The sequence below is a fragment of the Scyliorhinus canicula genome, chromosome 20, assembly GCF_902713615.1.
Source record: "Scyliorhinus canicula chromosome 20, sScyCan1.1, whole genome shotgun sequence".
Lineage (NCBI taxonomy): Eukaryota > Metazoa > Chordata > Chondrichthyes > Carcharhiniformes > Scyliorhinidae > Scyliorhinus > Scyliorhinus canicula.
This window is the reverse complement of record NC_052165.1, coordinates 56,068,596-56,086,517: the sequence shown is the minus strand read 5'-3', so window position 1 is coordinate 56,086,517 and position 17,922 is coordinate 56,068,596. Positions and strand designations below refer to the sequence as shown.

Genomic DNA, 17,922 nt, shown 5'->3' with positions numbered 1-17,922 from the left:
TGTGAAGTTGTGCTACCCCAAAATACATAACCCTGACATTGGATAACAAAACTATCTGACCTATTTTGCTGCCCATTAGCCCTTGATCAGCACACAATTCATACAAAAGGGAGAACAAAGTGAAATTTAAATGCATCCAGTAATTTTAGATTTGCTTCTTCATCAGAATCAAATGAAACCTGGAAAAAGTTTTTTTACCATTTAAAAAAAAATGTTTGAACCACCTACAAATGGCAACTCTTTGGTTTATTCTTTTGCTCCAACACCAAAAATGTAAATATCAATTGAGCCTCTGAAATAAGTGAGCTTTGTATTCTGCAACTCAAAACAATATTTAATTTTACCGGTGACATTTTCCGGATTACATCATGGGCAAGCACAAGAAGGTCACGATCTTCTGTTACTTTATGACGGAACTCCATGATGTCAGAAGGATGAAGCACCTCCAGATCTTCAGCTGCATTGATTACCGCTTCGATACAACTTCGCCATGAGCACAGTGCAGGTATATGTGGAGCAACAGCAGCACTTACTCCTGTTCCAATCACCAACAGCAATTCACAAGGCTCCTTTCGGGTCAGACTTTTCAGAAATTTCCTTCAGAGAGTAGGAAATAAACAATTTAAACTAAAAACAACTTCCATTGTATCCCTCATTCTCCGAAGCTCAAAATACAGAAATAAATATTCTGTCACCCTCTGCAAGAAACTATCTCAGCCTTTTAAAAATTTGACCTGCTGAAAATGGCAACCGCAACCTGACTGTTGCTTCAGTTATTTGTTAACATGAATAATAAACGGAAACCGACTTCCGGTTGTGGCATGTAGGTGGAGGTCGCATGTTTGGAGGTTCCTGCCAGAGCTGTAATTTTGGACTTTTTAAACCCAGTTTTTGGTGAAGGTTTGTTTGTGAGGAGCTGTGGGAAGGTTTGGGCATTTATAGAATGTCAAAAGCCAGAAAGAAGTATCCAGGGAAGAAGGCAGCGAGCGAAAGTCTGTCGCCGAGAGTGGTGAGGTGTGCAACAGGAGGAAAGACGGGGAAGTGAGTCCGTTGGGTGGGGTCATGCCCATCACGGTGGAGAAGATGATGGAGGTGATGGCTGGGGAGTTCAAACGGCTGTTTTCAAAGCATTTTGAAAAGCAACAGATGGTGATGATGGCTCGATTAAGTAGTGGGAGGGTGAGACCCTTGCCCCAGTGAAAGAGGAGTTGGTGAGAATTTTGACGATGGACAGGAGCAAGGGAGAAAACGAAAGGGATGGAGGAGGCCTTGTAACTGCATAATGACCATTTTACCTCGGTGGATGAGGAGCTGCGGAGGGTGGCAGAAATAAATAAAAAAAGAGGGCTGAGAGCAAAGGTAGAAGACATGGAGAACAGTTTACGAAGACATAACCTGAGGATTGTGGGTATGCCTGAAGGGGTGGAGGGCCAGAGGCCGAAAGACTACTTTGCCGGTGTGATAGCGAAGGTGATTTTGGGGGGGGGGAGATGGTCTGAATTTGGACTTTTGGCGGTTTTTGACTGGAGTTTGTCTTTGTTTCTTTGTGTTGGGTTCTTTTTCTTGCACAGGTGTTATGGATGACTTTGTTTTTTTTCGATGCAATGGCGGTTGAGGGGTTAGCAGGACATTGGGGGTGGTGTGTTTTTGTTTTATCAATGTTGGGAAGGGGGCTCTGGCAGGCGCCGCACACGTGCAAATATAGCATTGGCTAGTGAACGGGAGCAAGGAAGCAGGAGGGTCCGCGGCCTGTTTGGTAGGTTTTGATGGGGTCGATACTGGGTGAGGTGTTTTCGAGAGGAAGTAGTAGAGGGGTTGCTGTGGGAGGGAGAGGCGCGGCAGGGATTAGGACTGGGTTCTGCTTGTGAGGCAGTGCCTGGGAGGATGATCTTGGTGGGTGGGAGGGGTTGGTGAGAGACTCCAGTCAGAGTGGTGGCATGGAACGTGCAAGGGTTAGGGAGACTGGTCAAGAAAGCACAGGTTTTCTTGCATCTACAAGGGCTTGAAAGCGGATGTGGTGCTGTTACAGGAGACTACATCGGAGGGTAAAGGACCAAATGAGGTAGAGGAAGGGCTGGGTGAGTTAGCTGTTACATTCTGACTTCGACAGTAGGGCATGGGGGTTGGCTATACTGGTAGGTAAGCGGGTGAGGGTCCAAACGGAGAATGTGGTGGTGGACCAGGTACGTGTCAGTGACAGGTGCTTTGGACAGGAGGCTGCTGCTGTTTGTTTGCGTGTAAGCCTCAAGCTGGATGACGCTGGGTCTGTGAGGAGGATGTTACCATCCATACTGGACCTGTATACTGACCAGCTGATAATAGTGGAATTGGAATATGGTGCTGGACCAGAGGATGAATAGGCCTTGTTAGGGATGAAACTGGATGGGGTGGTGGTGGCTCCAGAGAAGGTAGATAGGGTGTTTGAGGACTTTTATACAGGGTTATGTAAGTCAGAGCTGCTGGAGGATGAATTGGAGATAAGGGAGGTTTTGGAGTTGCCAGAGGTGGATGAGGAGGAGATGGCTGGGTTACAGGAGCCATTGGGTTGGAGGAAGTGAGGGTAGCGATAGGAAAGATGCAGTCAGGTAAGGCACCGGGGCCAGATGGGTTCCCGGTGAAGTGTTATAAAATGTTTAAGGACACGTTGGCGCCGCTGATGGTGGAAACCATTTTGTTCGAAAAAAATCAAGGCAACTATGTTTAAAGTTTAGATGGGTTATGGTGCAAAAGAAAATGCTTGTCATTTAACTACACCTGATGTACTACTTCAATACAATACACAGCATTTCATTTTACTTTTATAAATCTGGATGTTGTGTTAATGGCAACAATTATGCACTAACTTAAACATTGACAGCATCCAAATAAGCTCATGATTGACAATTGGAAGCGAGGAGCAGAGAGGTAAGGAAATTGATATGTCTTTAAATATTTAAACAAAGATTGATGGGTTATGAGAGCATTTATTGCTCACCCCTAATTGCTAGAGGGCATTTTAAGAGTCAACCACATTGTGGATTTGGAGTCACAAGTAGGCCAGACCAGGCAAGAGTGACATTAGTGTACCAGATACGTTTTTACAACAATTGACAATAGTTTCATGATCATTAAACTTTGAATTTCAGACTTCTATTGAATTCACATCAAATTAAATTCAATGTTTAATAAATTCAAATTTCACCATCTGCTGTGATGGGATTCAATCCCAGGTCCCAGAGCATTAGCCCGGGTCACTGGATTATTGGTCCAGTGACAATACCACCACGTCAACACCTCTCCATAGTGGATGCTAATAAGGATGAGTAGGGAAGACAAATTGTTCTAAGGTAACTTATCCTGGAACACCTGGCTAAGGGGGACGTACGAGTCCAGAAGGCAATCTGCTTTGAAGCAAGAAGATGCTGCGGGACCTGGTGCATGACAAAGACCAAAATGGGCCACCTGATGTAGCAGTTGAAGAAATGCTTTGGCAGTTTCCTGATGCTTTTGTTGCTGGAGTGGTGAGTGCTGCATGTAATGGGAAAGTCACGTGTTAAACATGCTGGAAGTCATGGACGTTCATAGGCACCTTGAGAGTCAGTGGTACATGTGGATGCCAGGACTTTGTTCCAGTAAAATTGGGCACAGCTGCGGCTCCTGGGTGGAAAAAGTAACACGTTTCTACGACAAAGTTCTGGACATGGTGACATTGTCGCACTTCTCAGTTTCTGTTGAGGAATCTGCAAGGGGTGACACCATGTGTTTGGCTATTTTGTGAAAATGAGCTCATAGTTTTGTATTAGTACCATTATGGAATGGCGGTGTTTCCTGTTGTTGAATGGTTTGTGTACTACGTAGAATGTTAAGGTAGTTCATTTTCGAATCTCTGTTATTGTTGACCATTTAATAAACAAAATATTCTCAAGTGGCTTCTCATGGGCACACATGCCATGTCTCAGATGATTAGTGCACTGCATGTCCAGCAACCTGAGGTGCCTGAACACAAAAAGCGTCAGCACCATAGAGGTAGCAGCCAATCAAACACTCAAGAGTTGGGCTTCAGCACTGGCAATATCCTTGTGACTATAGGGTAAGTGATAGGGAGGGAGGGTGTATAGGGAGGGGAACCTAATACAGTCTCCCTAATATTCCTGGCAGGGTTCTAGGGGCTCCTGATGTGGCCAAAGGTGATAGTGCAAAGTGAGGCTCTCCAGCAGAACTGGCTCGGTGGATGGCACTCAGAGAGGCGGATCACGCAAGGGTGGGGGAGGCTTGAGAGATTGGAGGGTCCCCGGGTGAAAGCCCAAACTGATTATTGGTCTCTCTCTCTCCTTCCTCAATTCCTTACAGATGTAACAATATGGCTGGTGTCATTAGTCCTGCATAGACAGGCGGCCAGACCCAGAGAAGGTAACAGCATCAGCAGGCTGCAGGTGACACCCCATGTGCACACATGCATGATACCCTGAAGACCTGGTCACCCATCAGGCCAAGGAGAAACCCAGAGGGGGAGGCCAGCAATGGTCTAAGTTGAAAGTTGGCATCGTTGGTCTTTCAATGAGATGAAGGACAGCATGTGCCACAGGAGATTGCGTTGGCACCATGGAGGAGGACATCCGCTCCTGGTGGCAGTGAAGGTCACCACAGCACTCAACTTTATGCAATCAGATCATTCCATGGCAGTATATCACAAGCTACAGCCCACAATGCATCCGGAAGGTCACGGATGCCCTGTATGCCCAGGCATCCGACTATATCAACTTTGAACTGGACCAGGCCCACCAAGGTGCCTGGGCTGCAAGATTCACTTCCCTCGCCTGGATGCCACAGGTCCAGGCAGCAATAGATGGCATGCATGGCACCCTGCATGCACCGGGGCATCAGGGACAGCCCTTCATTAACAGGAAGGGGTTTCATCCCTGAATGTTCAGATTGCGTGCGACCACCACCTCCATATCATGCATGTTTGCGCAGGCTTCCCAGGGACCATGCATGACAGGAGATCCCCGGCATCTTCGAGGACCACCCCAAAATGAAGAGTTGGCTCTTGGGGGACAAGGGGTACCCCGCTGGAGGTGCTGGCTGATGACGCCAATACGAAGGTCAGAAACCAAGGCAATATAACGAGGTCCATGCTGCCACCCATTCTGTCATTGAGCAGTGCATCGGACTGCTCATAATGCGGTTCCGATGCTTGGACCACTCTGGTGGTGCACAACCCAGATAGTCTCCCACTTTGTGGTGGTCTGCTGTGCCCTCTACAACAGCAGCGGGTCGACATGTTGGAGGAGGAGGACAGACATGCAGTCTCATCTGAAGAGGACTGCAGACCAGGCGAGGGTGCAGAACGAGCCTGGGGAGGACCCGCAGGAGGAGTGACAGCCAGGCATCAAGGATCCAGCATGGTTAGAACATAGAACATAACAGCACAGTACAGGCCCTTCGGTCCTCTATGTTGCACCGACCTGTGAAACCAATTTAAAGCCTATCTACACTATTCCCTTATCATCCATATGCCTATCCAATGACCATTTGAATGCGTTTAGTGTTGGCGAGTCCACTACTGTTGCAGGCAGGGCATTCCACGCCCTTACTACTCTCTGAGTAAAGAACCTACCTCTGACATCTGTCCTATATCTATCTACCCTCAATTTAAAGCTATGCCCCCTCGTGCTAGCCATCACGATCCGAGGAAAAAGGCTCTCACTGTCCACCCTATCTAATCTTCTGATCATCATATACACCACATCAACTGCTTTACCCTCATCCACCTGTTTGGTCACCTTCTCAAAGAACTCAATAAGGTTTGTGAGGCACAACCTACCCTTCACAAAACCATGTTGACTATCCCTAATCAAATTATTCCTTTCTAGATTATTATAAATCCTATCCCTTATAAACCTTTCCAAGACTTTTCCCACAACAGAAGCAAGGCTCACTGGTCTATAGTTACCGGGGTTGTCTCTACTCCCCTTCTTGAACAAGCGGACAACATTTGCTATCCTCCAGTCTTCTGGCACTATTCCTGCAGACAAAGACGACGTAAAAGATCAAAGCCAATGGCTCAGCAATCTCCTCCCTAGCTTCCCAGAGAATCCTAGGATAAATCCCATCCGGCGCAGGGGACTTATCTATTTTCACACTTTCCAGAATTGCAAACACCTCCTCCTTATGAACATGGGAGGACCTTATCCTCAATCGATTCTCATTGGACAAAGCCTGGTCAGTCAGCTCACCCCCTCCCCACCCACCCGCATCCCTCCTTCCCCCAATCCCCCTCTCCTATTCCCCACCTTCCCCCAATCCCACCCTCCCCTTCCCTATTTCCTTCATCCCATTCTCCACCCTCACCCCTTCCTGACTACCCTTTTCCACCCTCCAAGAGTCTGTGTAACATCACCCCAGCGTAACGGGCCTGTGTCAGCAATGTCAGCAGGTCAATATACAAAGCACAAAAGAGCTGATAACACCCAATAAGGTTAGCTCTGGTGCTCCTCAGTTTATGCCAAAGTCTGATTCCTGTCTAGCTGCTGACAGCATGGGGGATTCAAAGAACTGGACACCACCATTGTTCTCTTGATGGCAGGCTCCAGCGTTTCCTCCTCCCTAATGGTGCCCAAAGGGCCCCAGGGGTCTCCATGGGATCGAGAAGCAGCTGGAGTGAGCTCCAGAGGCGTCATCTGGCGCTGTCCTGGACTTGTGGTCAAATGAGAGGGATAGATCATTTTGACTAACTTGACATGAACTCACTTGAGGCAGGTCATTTGCGTGAAGGGACAGTAGATCCTCACCTCTGCGGCGCAGGCCAACCTCACCGTCAGTGCCTGCTCTCTTCTCATACAGCCTTGCAATCTCCAGGCCCGTTCTTCATAGGGGATGAGGACTCTAAACTCTGGTACTCCGCCAGCAGACTTGGCCCTTTCCCACATATTATGGGCCAACTTCTCCTACTCCTCAGGAAACAAAGAGAGGGCATAGTGAGCCACACACTTGATGGGACATGTGGTCTATAGCAGGTGAACATGAAGGGGTGTGCTGGTGGGTACCAATGGGTTCTGAGGAGCAAGCACGAAGCTCGGATGTGGGGGGTGCAAGATATCAGCTAATTGTGGTTTGGGGAATTTGAGGGGTGGCAGGCAGAATTTATGCCAGGAGATGTGGTAACTTACCCTTGCAGTCCGGTAGAAGTCATTGGTCTTCTTCCAACATTGACAGCTCTTGCCACTCACTCCCAGCTGCTGGTCTTCCGACCCCTTCAGGGAAACAGGGTGTCCCATCTCGCTCAACTGTATAGAGAAGCCTGGCCAGGTCGGCAGCCCCAAAACGAGGAGCAGGTCTGCTCGGTGCCATGCTTGTGCATTGACTGGAAGCGAGTAGTGAGGGAGTTTAAAAGCAGCTCCCTCTTGTTCACAGCGAGACACTGAAGCGGGAGTCTGGCGAATCAGACGTAGAGACAGCCAATAATGGCAAGAAGCGTGGGGTTCATTTCAGGCACTAAGTGTCGTTAGATACGGGCTGCAATTTTGCCAATGCAGTCGTCGAGAAACACCCCACCAGTCATGTCCAAAATGACACTTCAATATGTTTCCGTTAAAGCACGCCCTTAATGTAGGACAAAACATGAATGGTTGAGTTTTGTATAAAAGAAAGAATGCAGTGTACTTCTGTAGGGTACTGGCATCTCAAGCAGAACACATGACTAATTGGCGAGCACGTCCTGCAGTCAATGCTTTTATTTTTCACACCCAATTGCCAATCTGACCAAAACCCGAAGCCATCGTTTTCAGCTCTATGTGAACTCTGTTCCTTGGTCACTGATCTATTTCCTGTCCAGCTATCTGGCAAAGTGATAATTTTCAGCGCCCGCTATGAAAACTTGACACCGTCTTGGATCAATTTTTGAAACACTTGCTCAGGTCATCCCGTAGAGTGCAAAATGTTCAACCCAGTGCTGAGGTTCAAACTCCATTACCAAAGTCACATTTTTCCACCTTTGGAGGTTTACCTGATTCTACCACTACCCCTTTGCTGCAGTGATCCTTATCTAAGCTTTTCCACCTGTAGGTTCAATCTTGTTCAAATTCAATCATCCAAAAACATTTCAATACTGTTTGCTGTCCCACCATTCCAGTCATTGCCAACTTATGTTCGCTGCCTAAAACATTAAATTTAAGAACTTCATCCTCAAAATCACAAGATAACTATGGATGGGAAAGGCATTCAACTCATCTTAATGCATCTATCCTTAGTTCTCTTAATTCAAAATGACTTGAAATATGTACTTTCCTTTTTTGCCGCCCCAAGATCTCAGAGCATCCCAAAACATATTACAACCATTTAAGTGTTTTTGAACTATCCTAATACAGGAAATGTTGCACCTATTTGAACTAAGGTTCCACAAGCAGAAATTTGATAAGTAAATCATCTTTTTAGTAATATTGGTTGAAAGATAAACTTTGCCAAGACACTGGGAGGACAGACACCTCCTCACAAAGTAGCACCATGGGATCGTCTATGTTCATCTGAAAGGGCGAATGATGCCTCAGTCTTACATCACATCTGAAACATGGTGCAGTACTCCCTCAGTACGGCGCTGGAGTGCGAGCCTGGATTATGTGTTCAGGTCTGTGTTTTGAACTCACAACTAGCATTTAGAGAGAACCTTTAATGTTGTAAAACATCCCAAGATGCAGCACAGTGGCATTATCAGAAAAAACGTGGCACTAAGAATGGGAAGGTTGTCGGGCAAGAGATGACAGATATACGTATGGCCACAGAGAAATTTGAAAACAGGGATTGGAAACAGGTATTGAAAACAGAATTTTCAAATCTAGACATTGCCTTAGCAAGAATGAAAGTAGGTTATCAGCACATGGGTCATGGGTGAACTGAACTTGGTGCAGGCTGAGGCATGGGCAGGAGCGGTTTTAAAAGGCTTTAGGACTACAGTAGGTTAAAAATAGGATGCTGATCAGCAGTGTGTTAGATGACTCTGGGTTGGGAGTGCTATCATATATGACTGAGAACTCATATTTTTAGCACCAAATTCTTATGTTGTTTATCGCGCTTAATTTAAATAATTGGATCTCATCTGGGCTGCATATTAACTGGGCAATCTCAAAATAGCAAGAAATAGGTTTGTAAGCCACTTAACATAATCAATGTCATTGCTCAAAATGATTTTCAATAACCTTGTAACTAATGTCAGAAATAACAACAGTGATGGGAGATTGTGTTCTCCCACTCTCAAACCCAGCATCTGCTTTGGGTCAAACCACTTAAAAGCCCAGTCTAAAATTGACATTCATAAGACAATTTTAACAATTTCTCCCACTTACTGCTGGAGATAGGAATCATTTTTCAACGTCATGAAACTGATAAGCATCCTCATTAATCACAAATTTAGCATGTATTGCGCATAATATTTGGTGCATTTGAAGTGAATAGTCAGAAAAGTTATGGACAGTGCATACCAATATTTCAGCAAGGGCAGAAGGTCATTTACAATAAATAACATTGGATGTGTACCAAACTTGTTATGCTTATCCCAATGACATTGTGGCATCTTTCAAAAGAATAAATCTACCTACTGAGCCAAAACTTATTATTTTTCCAATTACTTTTATTCAGATTTTTGTCAAAAACAAATTTTTTGCATAACAGTACGCAACAATTAACATAACAAAATAAATGTTAACCGTATATACAAAGAAAAGGCCAATAACAATTCCACCCCCCGGGGATGCTGCTGCTGCTGACCTTTACTGCTCTCCTAGAAAGTCGAGGAGCGGCTGCCACCGAGAGAACCCCGCCATGGACCTCTCACGGCAAACTTTATTTTCTTGAGACTGAGAAACCCAGCCATGTCATTAACCCAGGTCTCTACACTCGGGGGTTTCGAGCCCCTCCACATTAAAAGGATCCGTCTCCGGGCTACCAGGGAGGCAAAGGCCAAGACGTCAGCCTCTTTCACTTCCTGAACTCCCGGATCGTCTGACACACCAAAGATCGCTATCTCTGGACTCGGCACCACCCGCGTGCCTAAAATCTTGGACATTGCCTTTGAGGCCAATGTCCCACGTGCTTAAGGGATTCTGGCAAAACCCCGCCAGAATCCCTTAAGCACCAGGCATGCCCCGAACACGTGGACATGATCTGCAGGGCTTCCCGCACACCTCGCACATTTATCGTCAACCCCAAAGAGCTTGCTCATCCTGGTTGCCGTCATATGCGCCCAGTGGACCACTTTAAACTGGATTAAGCTCAGCCTGGCACATGAAGAGGAATTGACGCTATTTAAGGCGTCCGCTCACAGGCCCGCATCCATCTCCCCATCTAGCTCCACCTCCCATTTGCCCTTAAGCTCCTCTACTGGGGCTTCCTCCACCTCCTGAAGTTCCCGGTAGATGTCCGAAACCTTCCCCTCCCCTACCCAGGTGCCGGAGACCACCCTATCCTGTATCCTGCGTGGGGGTAGCAGCGGGAATGTTTTTTCAGAAAGGCGCATATCTGAAGGTATCTGAAAGCGTTTCCAGGGGACAGCCGCTCCCACGTCGACCCCTCCCCCAATACCCATTTCCTAATCATGGCCCAATAGTAGCTGCAAAAGTTCGGCAGCGCCCACCCCCCCCCCCCCCCCCCCCACCACTCCCCCCTCGCCTCCACTGCGCTCTAGGTACAGTTTCTTTACTCGCGGGGTCTTATTTGCCCTTACGAATCCCGAGATGATCTTGTTCACTCGCTTAAAGGAGGACTTAGGGATGAAGATGGGAAGGCACTGGAAGACGAACAGAAATCTGGGGAGGATCGTCATCTTAATGGTCTGCACCCTCCCCGCTAGAGATAGCGGGAGCACGTCCCACCTTTTGAAGTCCCCCTCCATCTGCTCTACCAGCCGAGATAGATTAAGCTTGTGGAGGGCATCCCACTTTCGAACTACCTGTATCTCTAGGTACCGAAAGCTCTTCTCGACCAACTTCAGCGGAAGCCCTCCCAGTCCCTTTTCCTGCCCCTTAGCTTGGATCACAAACATCTCGCTTTTCTTCTCGTTTAGTTTGTACCCAGAGAAATTGCCAAAGTCCCTTAGAATCTGCATGACCTCCCCAACCCCTCTAGTGGGTCCGAAATGTACAGGAGCAGATCATCCGCATAAAGCGAGACCCGATGCTCCTGCCCCACCGAACCAACCCCTGCCAGTTCTTTGAAGTCCGCAGCGCTATGGCCAACGGCTCTATCGCAAGGGCGAATAATAACGGGGAGAGGGGACACCCCTGCCTCGTCCCCTGGTGGAGCCTAAAGTAGTCTGACCTCACCCTGTTCGTGCACACACACATGCCACGGGGGGCCTGGTAAAGTAGCTGGACCCAACCTATGAACCCCTCACCGAATCTTCTTAGCGCTTCCCACAGGTACTCCTATTCCACCCAGTCAAAGGCTTTCGCTGCGCCCATCGCCGCCACTTCTTCTGCCTCCCCTCCCTCTGAGGGCATCATGACGATGCTTAGGAGCCTCCATACATTGGAGCTCAATTGCCTGCCCTTGAAGCCTGTCTGATCCACCCCTATCACCCCAGGGACACAGTCCTCAATCCTAGCAACTAAGATCTTGGCCAGCAGTTTGGCGTCTACGTTCAGGAGCGATATCGGTCTACAAGATCCACACTGTAGCAGATCTTTCTCTCGCTTGAGGATGAGTGAAATTGAAGCCTGTGACTTTGTTGGGGGAAGGGTCTTTGGCCTCATTAAAGGTCCTTAGTAGGAGTGGGCACAGCAGTTCCGAAAATGTCTTGTAGAATTCTCAGGGGAGCCGTCCGGCCCCAGGGCTTTGCCCGACTGCATGTTCCCTAAACCCTTTACCATTTCCTCCTGCATTATTGGGGCCCCCAGTCCCTCCACCAGATCCTCTTCCACCTTTGGGAACCTTAGTTGGTCCATGAATTGCTTCATCCTCTCCTCCTCCTCCCCCGACGGGGGCTCTGACTCATACAATTTCACCCCCTCTGGGTCTATGACCGTGTTGCCCTCCTTCTTGCGAAGTTGGCACGCCAGCATTCTACTCGCTTTCTCCTCTTATTCATAGACTGCCCCTTTGGCATTCCTCGGCTGTGCTACCACTTTCCCAGTGGTCAGCAGGTCGAATTCCGCCTGCAGCCTCCGGCGCTCTTTCAGTAGCCCCATCTCGGGGGTCTCCGCATAGCTCCTGTCTATTCTGAGTATCTCCCCGACTATCCTTTCTCCCTCCACTCTTTCTTTCTTCTCTCTATGGGACCTGATAGAGATCAACTCCTCTCTGATAACGGCCTCCCACACCGTGAACGCCACTACCTCCCCCGTATCATTAGTTTCCAGGAAATTCTTGATGTTCCTCCTTATCCACCTACAAACCTCGTCATCTATGAGCCAAAACTTCTGCATCAAGAATTTAAATTTCAACTTTATGCCATTATAAACAAGCAAAATTGTCAACTAGCCAACTGATACAAAACTCAATACATTTTCCACATCTCTCTCATCTGACGCTGCATCAGTTCAATTCCATTTTTCATGCTAAAAATTTGCCTTAAACATTATCTCTTACCAAGTCCCAGGTCAACAACTTGAACTCTACATCAGGGAAGGTGCATGTAACTTCCCTCACACACTTCAGCACCTGATGCAACAAATGGCTGCCATCTGAAAAATTATCCTTTTTTTATATTTAGCTTTCAGCTTGTTATAACTTCTTAGAGGGACAAGTGGCGTACAGCCACACGAGATTGCCACAATCAGCACTCTGCCATTTTTGCATGTTCTTCCCAAACTGCAAACACAATGTATGTTCATTCTGAGTGCTTTATCATCCTCCTGCACCCTCAATGCGTTGCAATCAAGTCTTAGTTTGAGGTTTCTTAATTAACCTCATTATTTCCTGCACCTAAAACAATGCAATCTAAATGTAAAATCTAAATTTGACATTGTCCAATCATCACATCCTTGTTTTTACCTTTATCCTTAAAACTTTAGTAATGCCATGAATTCATCTAAGCATATGATTTTTTTTAAAAACCCTCTTTTGGATCAGCCACATCAGTCCTTACACCATGGATTATTTACATTGTCGGATATTTACCTGGACTTCTGCTCAAGTGTTCGAGAAGGATTCACTAAATCCATGTGCACCTGAAAAATAAAAACATGCCTTTGTTCTCAAATCAACGTCAGATCACAACCAGTCTTAAAAAAGCTAAGTACTGTGGGTGCTTGAAATCAAATAAAAACAAAAGCGCTGGATATACTGAACAGGTCTGCGGGGAGAGACAAAGTCAGCATTTGAGGTACATGACCATTCATGAGAAATGGGAGAAGTTAGAAACTGGGAACACGTAAGACAGAAGCCAATAAAATGTAAAAGTGCATAAAGGAAACACAAGTTTTGTTGTTTCTGAATAATTCAATAAAGCTTATACACATTTTAATGTAGAAAGTATAGTCAATGCTGTTCTACAAGTACATTGTGTTTTTGCCCTTATAATATAGAGCTGAACAGTTCCAATGTTGGGAAGAGACACAGTCCTGCCTTTATACTCCTTGGACTAATCATCTAGCAAGACAGATCAGTACAGAAAGATTAACTTTCCATCTACAACATAAAAGGATTATATTGAATTATGGAGATCTGAAGATTTAAAAAAGTAAGCGCAGGAATAGGCCATTTGGCCCCTCGAGCCAGCATCGCAATTCAATAAGGCTGACATCATGGCTTATCGTATTCTGGCCTTAATTCCACTTTGCTACCTGCCCCCCAAAACCCTCGGCATCCATGTCTATCAAAAATCCGTCCAGCTCAGCCTTGAATATATTCAATGACCCAACCTCCACTGCTCTTTGGGAAAGACAATTTCAAAGACTCCCTGGGAGAAGAAATTCCTGTTCATCACAGTCTTAAAATGGGACACCCCTTACGTTTATAATGTGCCCCCTAGATCTGGATTCCCAACAAGGAATTATCTCAGCATCTACCCTGTCAAACCCACTCAGAATGTTACACTTTTCAACAAGATCAAATTTTTCCAAACTTTAATTAGTATAGACCCAACATGCTGAATCTCCTCATTGAGACAATCCCTTCACCTTAGGAATCAATCGAGTGAACCTTTCTGAACAGCATCCACGCAAGAACATATCTCTTTAAACGTGGACGGCACGGTGGCAGTGGTTAACACTGTTGCTTTACACACCAGGAACCCAGGTTCGATTTCTGACTTGGGTCACTGTATGTGCAGAGTCTGCACGTTCTCCCTTTTGTCTGCCTGGGTTTCCTCCAGGTGCTCCGGTTTCCTCCCACAAGACCCGAAAGATGTGATTGTTAAGTGAATTGGACATTCAGAATTCTCCCTCAGTGTACACGAACAGGCGCTGTAGTGTGGCAACTAGGGGATTTTCACAGTAACTTCATTGCAGTGTTTTTTTTTATAAATATATTTATTCGCTCCAGCTTGGCAGCCCTGGTCACGGCTCCTCTACCGCTGCCGCCGGCCAAGTACACCACCAGCCCGGTAGCGGTGGCGACCCTGCGGATATGGGGCCAGTGGAGGAGGCATGTGGGGGAGATGGGGGCGTCTGTCTGGGCGCCAATCTGCGACAACCATCGGTTTGCCCCCGGGAGTATGGATGGGGGGTTCCGAGTATGGCGGCGGGCGGGGGCGGGAAGGGTGGGTGATATGTTCCTGGAAGGGAGCTTTGCGAGTTTGAGGAGCTTGGAGGAGAAATTTGGATTGGTAAGGGGAAATAATTTAGATACCTACAGTTGCGGGACTTTGTTCATAGACAGGTCCCATCTTTCCCACGCCTCCCGCCAATGGAGATCCTTGACAGAATAGTCTCTAGGAGGGAAGAAGGGGAGGGTAGAGTCTCAGGTATATATAAAGGTGCTCATGAGGGAGGAAGGGTCCCAGACAGAGGAACTGAAACTTAAATGGGAGGAGGAGCTAGGCAGAGAAATGGAGGATGGGCTGTGGGCAGAGGCCCTGAGTAGGGTAAATTCGACCGCGACATGTGCTAGGCTCGGGCTGATTCAATTTAAGGTCGTTCACCGGGCCCATATGACGGTGGCTCGGATGAGCAAATTCTTCGGGATAGAGGACAAATGCGCTAGGTGCACTGGAGGACCAGCGAACCACGTGCACATGTTTTGGGCATGCCCTAAGCTGAGGGGGTACTGGGAGGGATTTGCGGGGGTCATGTCCCGGGTGCTAAAAACAAGGGTGGTGATGAGTCCAGGGGTGGCAATTTTTGGGGTTTCGGAGGACCCGGGGGTCCAGGGGGAGAAAGAGGCCGATGTTTTGGCCTATGCTTCCCTGATAGCCCGGCGACGAATACTATTGGCGTAGAGGGACTCAAAGCCCCCGAAGACTGAGTTGTGGCTTGCGGACATGTCGAGTTTCCTGGGTATGGAGAAAATTAAGTTCGTCTTGAGGGGATCTGTGCAGGGGTTCGCCCGGAGGTGGCAACCATTTATTGACTTCTTTGCGGGAGAGTGAGCGTCAGCAGAAGGTGGGTAAGAGTACAGTAGGAGGGAAAATATGGCGGGTAGTACCGGTGGGAGAGGAGCGGGCTTGTGCAATATGTTATGATTGAAGTATTGAAAGTACATGGATGTTTGCACATTTTTGCCTTTTTTGCTTTCTTTCTGATGATGTCTGTAACTGTTTATAAAGCCAAAAACTACCTCAATAAAATTGTTTATTAAAAAAATATATATATATTTATTCAAGTTTTCAGTCGATTTTCAACAACCACCCCCCCTACAGAAGAAAGAAATAAGAACACAACGCGCAAGAATTATACATCGGGCTTTCCCCAAAATACAATAGCCCCCCCATATAACAATACAAACACCGATCAGGAAACACCCCACCCTAACCCCAACGCCACCCCAAGAAGAAACCCGCTCCCCCCTCACCCCCGCTCTCTTCCCCCCCCCCCCCACCCAGCCCTGGGTTGCTGCTGCTGCTGACCTCCGCCTAACGCTCCGCGAGAAAGTCTAGGAACGGTTGCCACCGCCTGAAGAACCCCTGCACAGACCCTCGCAAGGCAAACTTTATCCTCTCCAACTTGATGAATCCAGCCATGTCATTAATCCAAGCTTCCATGCTAGGGGGCTTCGCATCCTTCCACAGTAGCAAAATCCTCCGTCGGGCTACCAGGGACGCAAAGGCCAGAATACCGGCCTCTTTCGCCTCCTGCACTCCCGGTTCGTCCAATACCCCAAAATATCAGGCTGAGCCTGGCGCAAGAGGAAGAATTGACCTTGCTCAGGGCATCAGCCCACAACCCCTCACCAATCTCCTCCCCGAGCTCCTCCTCCCACTTGCCCTTCAGCCCCTCCACCGAGGCCTCCTCCTCCTCTTGCAGCTCCTGGTAAATTGCCGAGACCTTGCCCTCTCCAACGCATACCCCCGAGATCACCCTGTCCAGAATCCTGCGTGCTGGAAGCAGCTGGAATTCCCTCACCTGTCGTTTCACAACGCCCTCACCTGCATATACCTGAAAGCATTCCCCAGGGCCAGCCCAAATTTCTCCTCCAGCACCCCTAGGCTCGCAAAGCCCCATCAATGAACAGGTCCCCCATTCTTTTGATCCCTGCCCGATGCCAGCTCAGAAACCCCCCATTCATCCTTCCCGAAACAAACTGATGGTTTTCATTGCAATGTGAATGTCAGCCTACTTATGACACTAATAAAGATTATTATAAACACGGAAACAAAACAAACTTCACAGGCATGACCACACCTATAGTTGCAGCCAGACTTGCCTACTTTTATACTCCACCTCTTGCAATGAATGTCAACATTCCCTTTGCCTTCAGAACCTCCTTAAACAAGGAGACCAAAACAATCTCCACAGGCATGACCGCACCTATAGTTGTATCATGACTTCCCTACTCTTATATTCCACCTCCTTGCAATGAATGTCAACATTCCTTTTGCCTTCAGAATGACTCACTTTACCTGTATGCTAACACTTTGTGATTCATGTACAAAGATGCCTCTTTCCTCTGGAATTGCCACATTCTGCATGTCCCTCACCATTTCAGTAATATTCTGCTTATCTATTCTTCCTCATTATGCGGCATCTGCCAAATCTTTGTTCACTCATTAGCATATCAAAAGTCCTTTGCAGATCCTGTATACTCTTCACAATATGCTTTTTTATCTTTATATCAATAAATTTAGCTAAAATACATGGTCCTTTATTTCAAGTCATGAAAATAGATTCTAAATAGGCCTAAGCACTAATCCACGAGGAATCCCATTAGTTAGAGTTTGCCATCCTGAAATGACACATTTATCCAGACAGTTTCCTGTTAGTTAGCCAACCCTCTATCCATGCTCATATACCATCCCCAGCACCATGAGCTTTTATCTTGTGGAGTATCCTTTTATGCAGCACCTTATGGAATGACTTTTGGAAATCCAAATAAACTGTATCTCGTCATGCCCCTTTATCAACCCTGTATTTTACATTCTTAAATAATTCTAATAAATGTGAAATAGGATTTTCCTTCCATGAAAAATATTGGCTTTGCCTGATTATATGATTTATTAAATGCACAACTATTACCTTCTTTTTTTTTGTAAATTTAGAGTACCCAATTAATTTTTTCCAATTAAGGGGTAATTTAGTGTGCCAATCCTCCTACCCTGCACATCTTTGTGTTGTGGGGGCGAAACCCACGCAAACACAGGGATAATGTGCAAACTCCACACAGAAAACTATTACCTTCTTAATAATGGATTCTAGTATCTTGGCAATGACAGACTTAGACTTATAATTTCCTGCTTTGTCTCCCTTCTTTCCTGAATAGGACATTTGCAGTTTCCCATTCTACTAGGGCCTTTCAAGAATGCATGGAAGTTTGGAAGATTACAACCATTGCATCCACTACCATTGTCACCACTTCTTT

The 17,922-nt window shown here is 46.8% G+C and overlaps 1 protein-coding gene across 4 annotated transcripts in view; it reads right to left on the bottom strand.

Moving 5' to 3' along the window:
• LOC119954912 (protein FAM118A-like) overlaps window positions 1-17,922 on the bottom strand; it is a 108,737-nt gene that overhangs the window by 68,338 nt on the left and 22,477 nt on the right. For all 4 annotated transcript variants that reach the window (XR_005458338.1, XR_005458339.1, XM_038780593.1 and 1 more), the window contains 2 exons: window positions 13,087-13,136; window positions 345-597 (listed from right to left, as the gene is read on the bottom strand). Coding sequence is in view for 2 of the 4 variants with exons in the window: in XM_038780593.1 (XP_038636521.1) it covers window positions 345-597; window positions 13,087-13,136 (303 nt within the window). In the remaining 2 variants the exon portion in view is untranslated. The remainder of the gene's footprint in view (window positions 1-344; window positions 598-13,086; window positions 13,137-17,922) is intronic.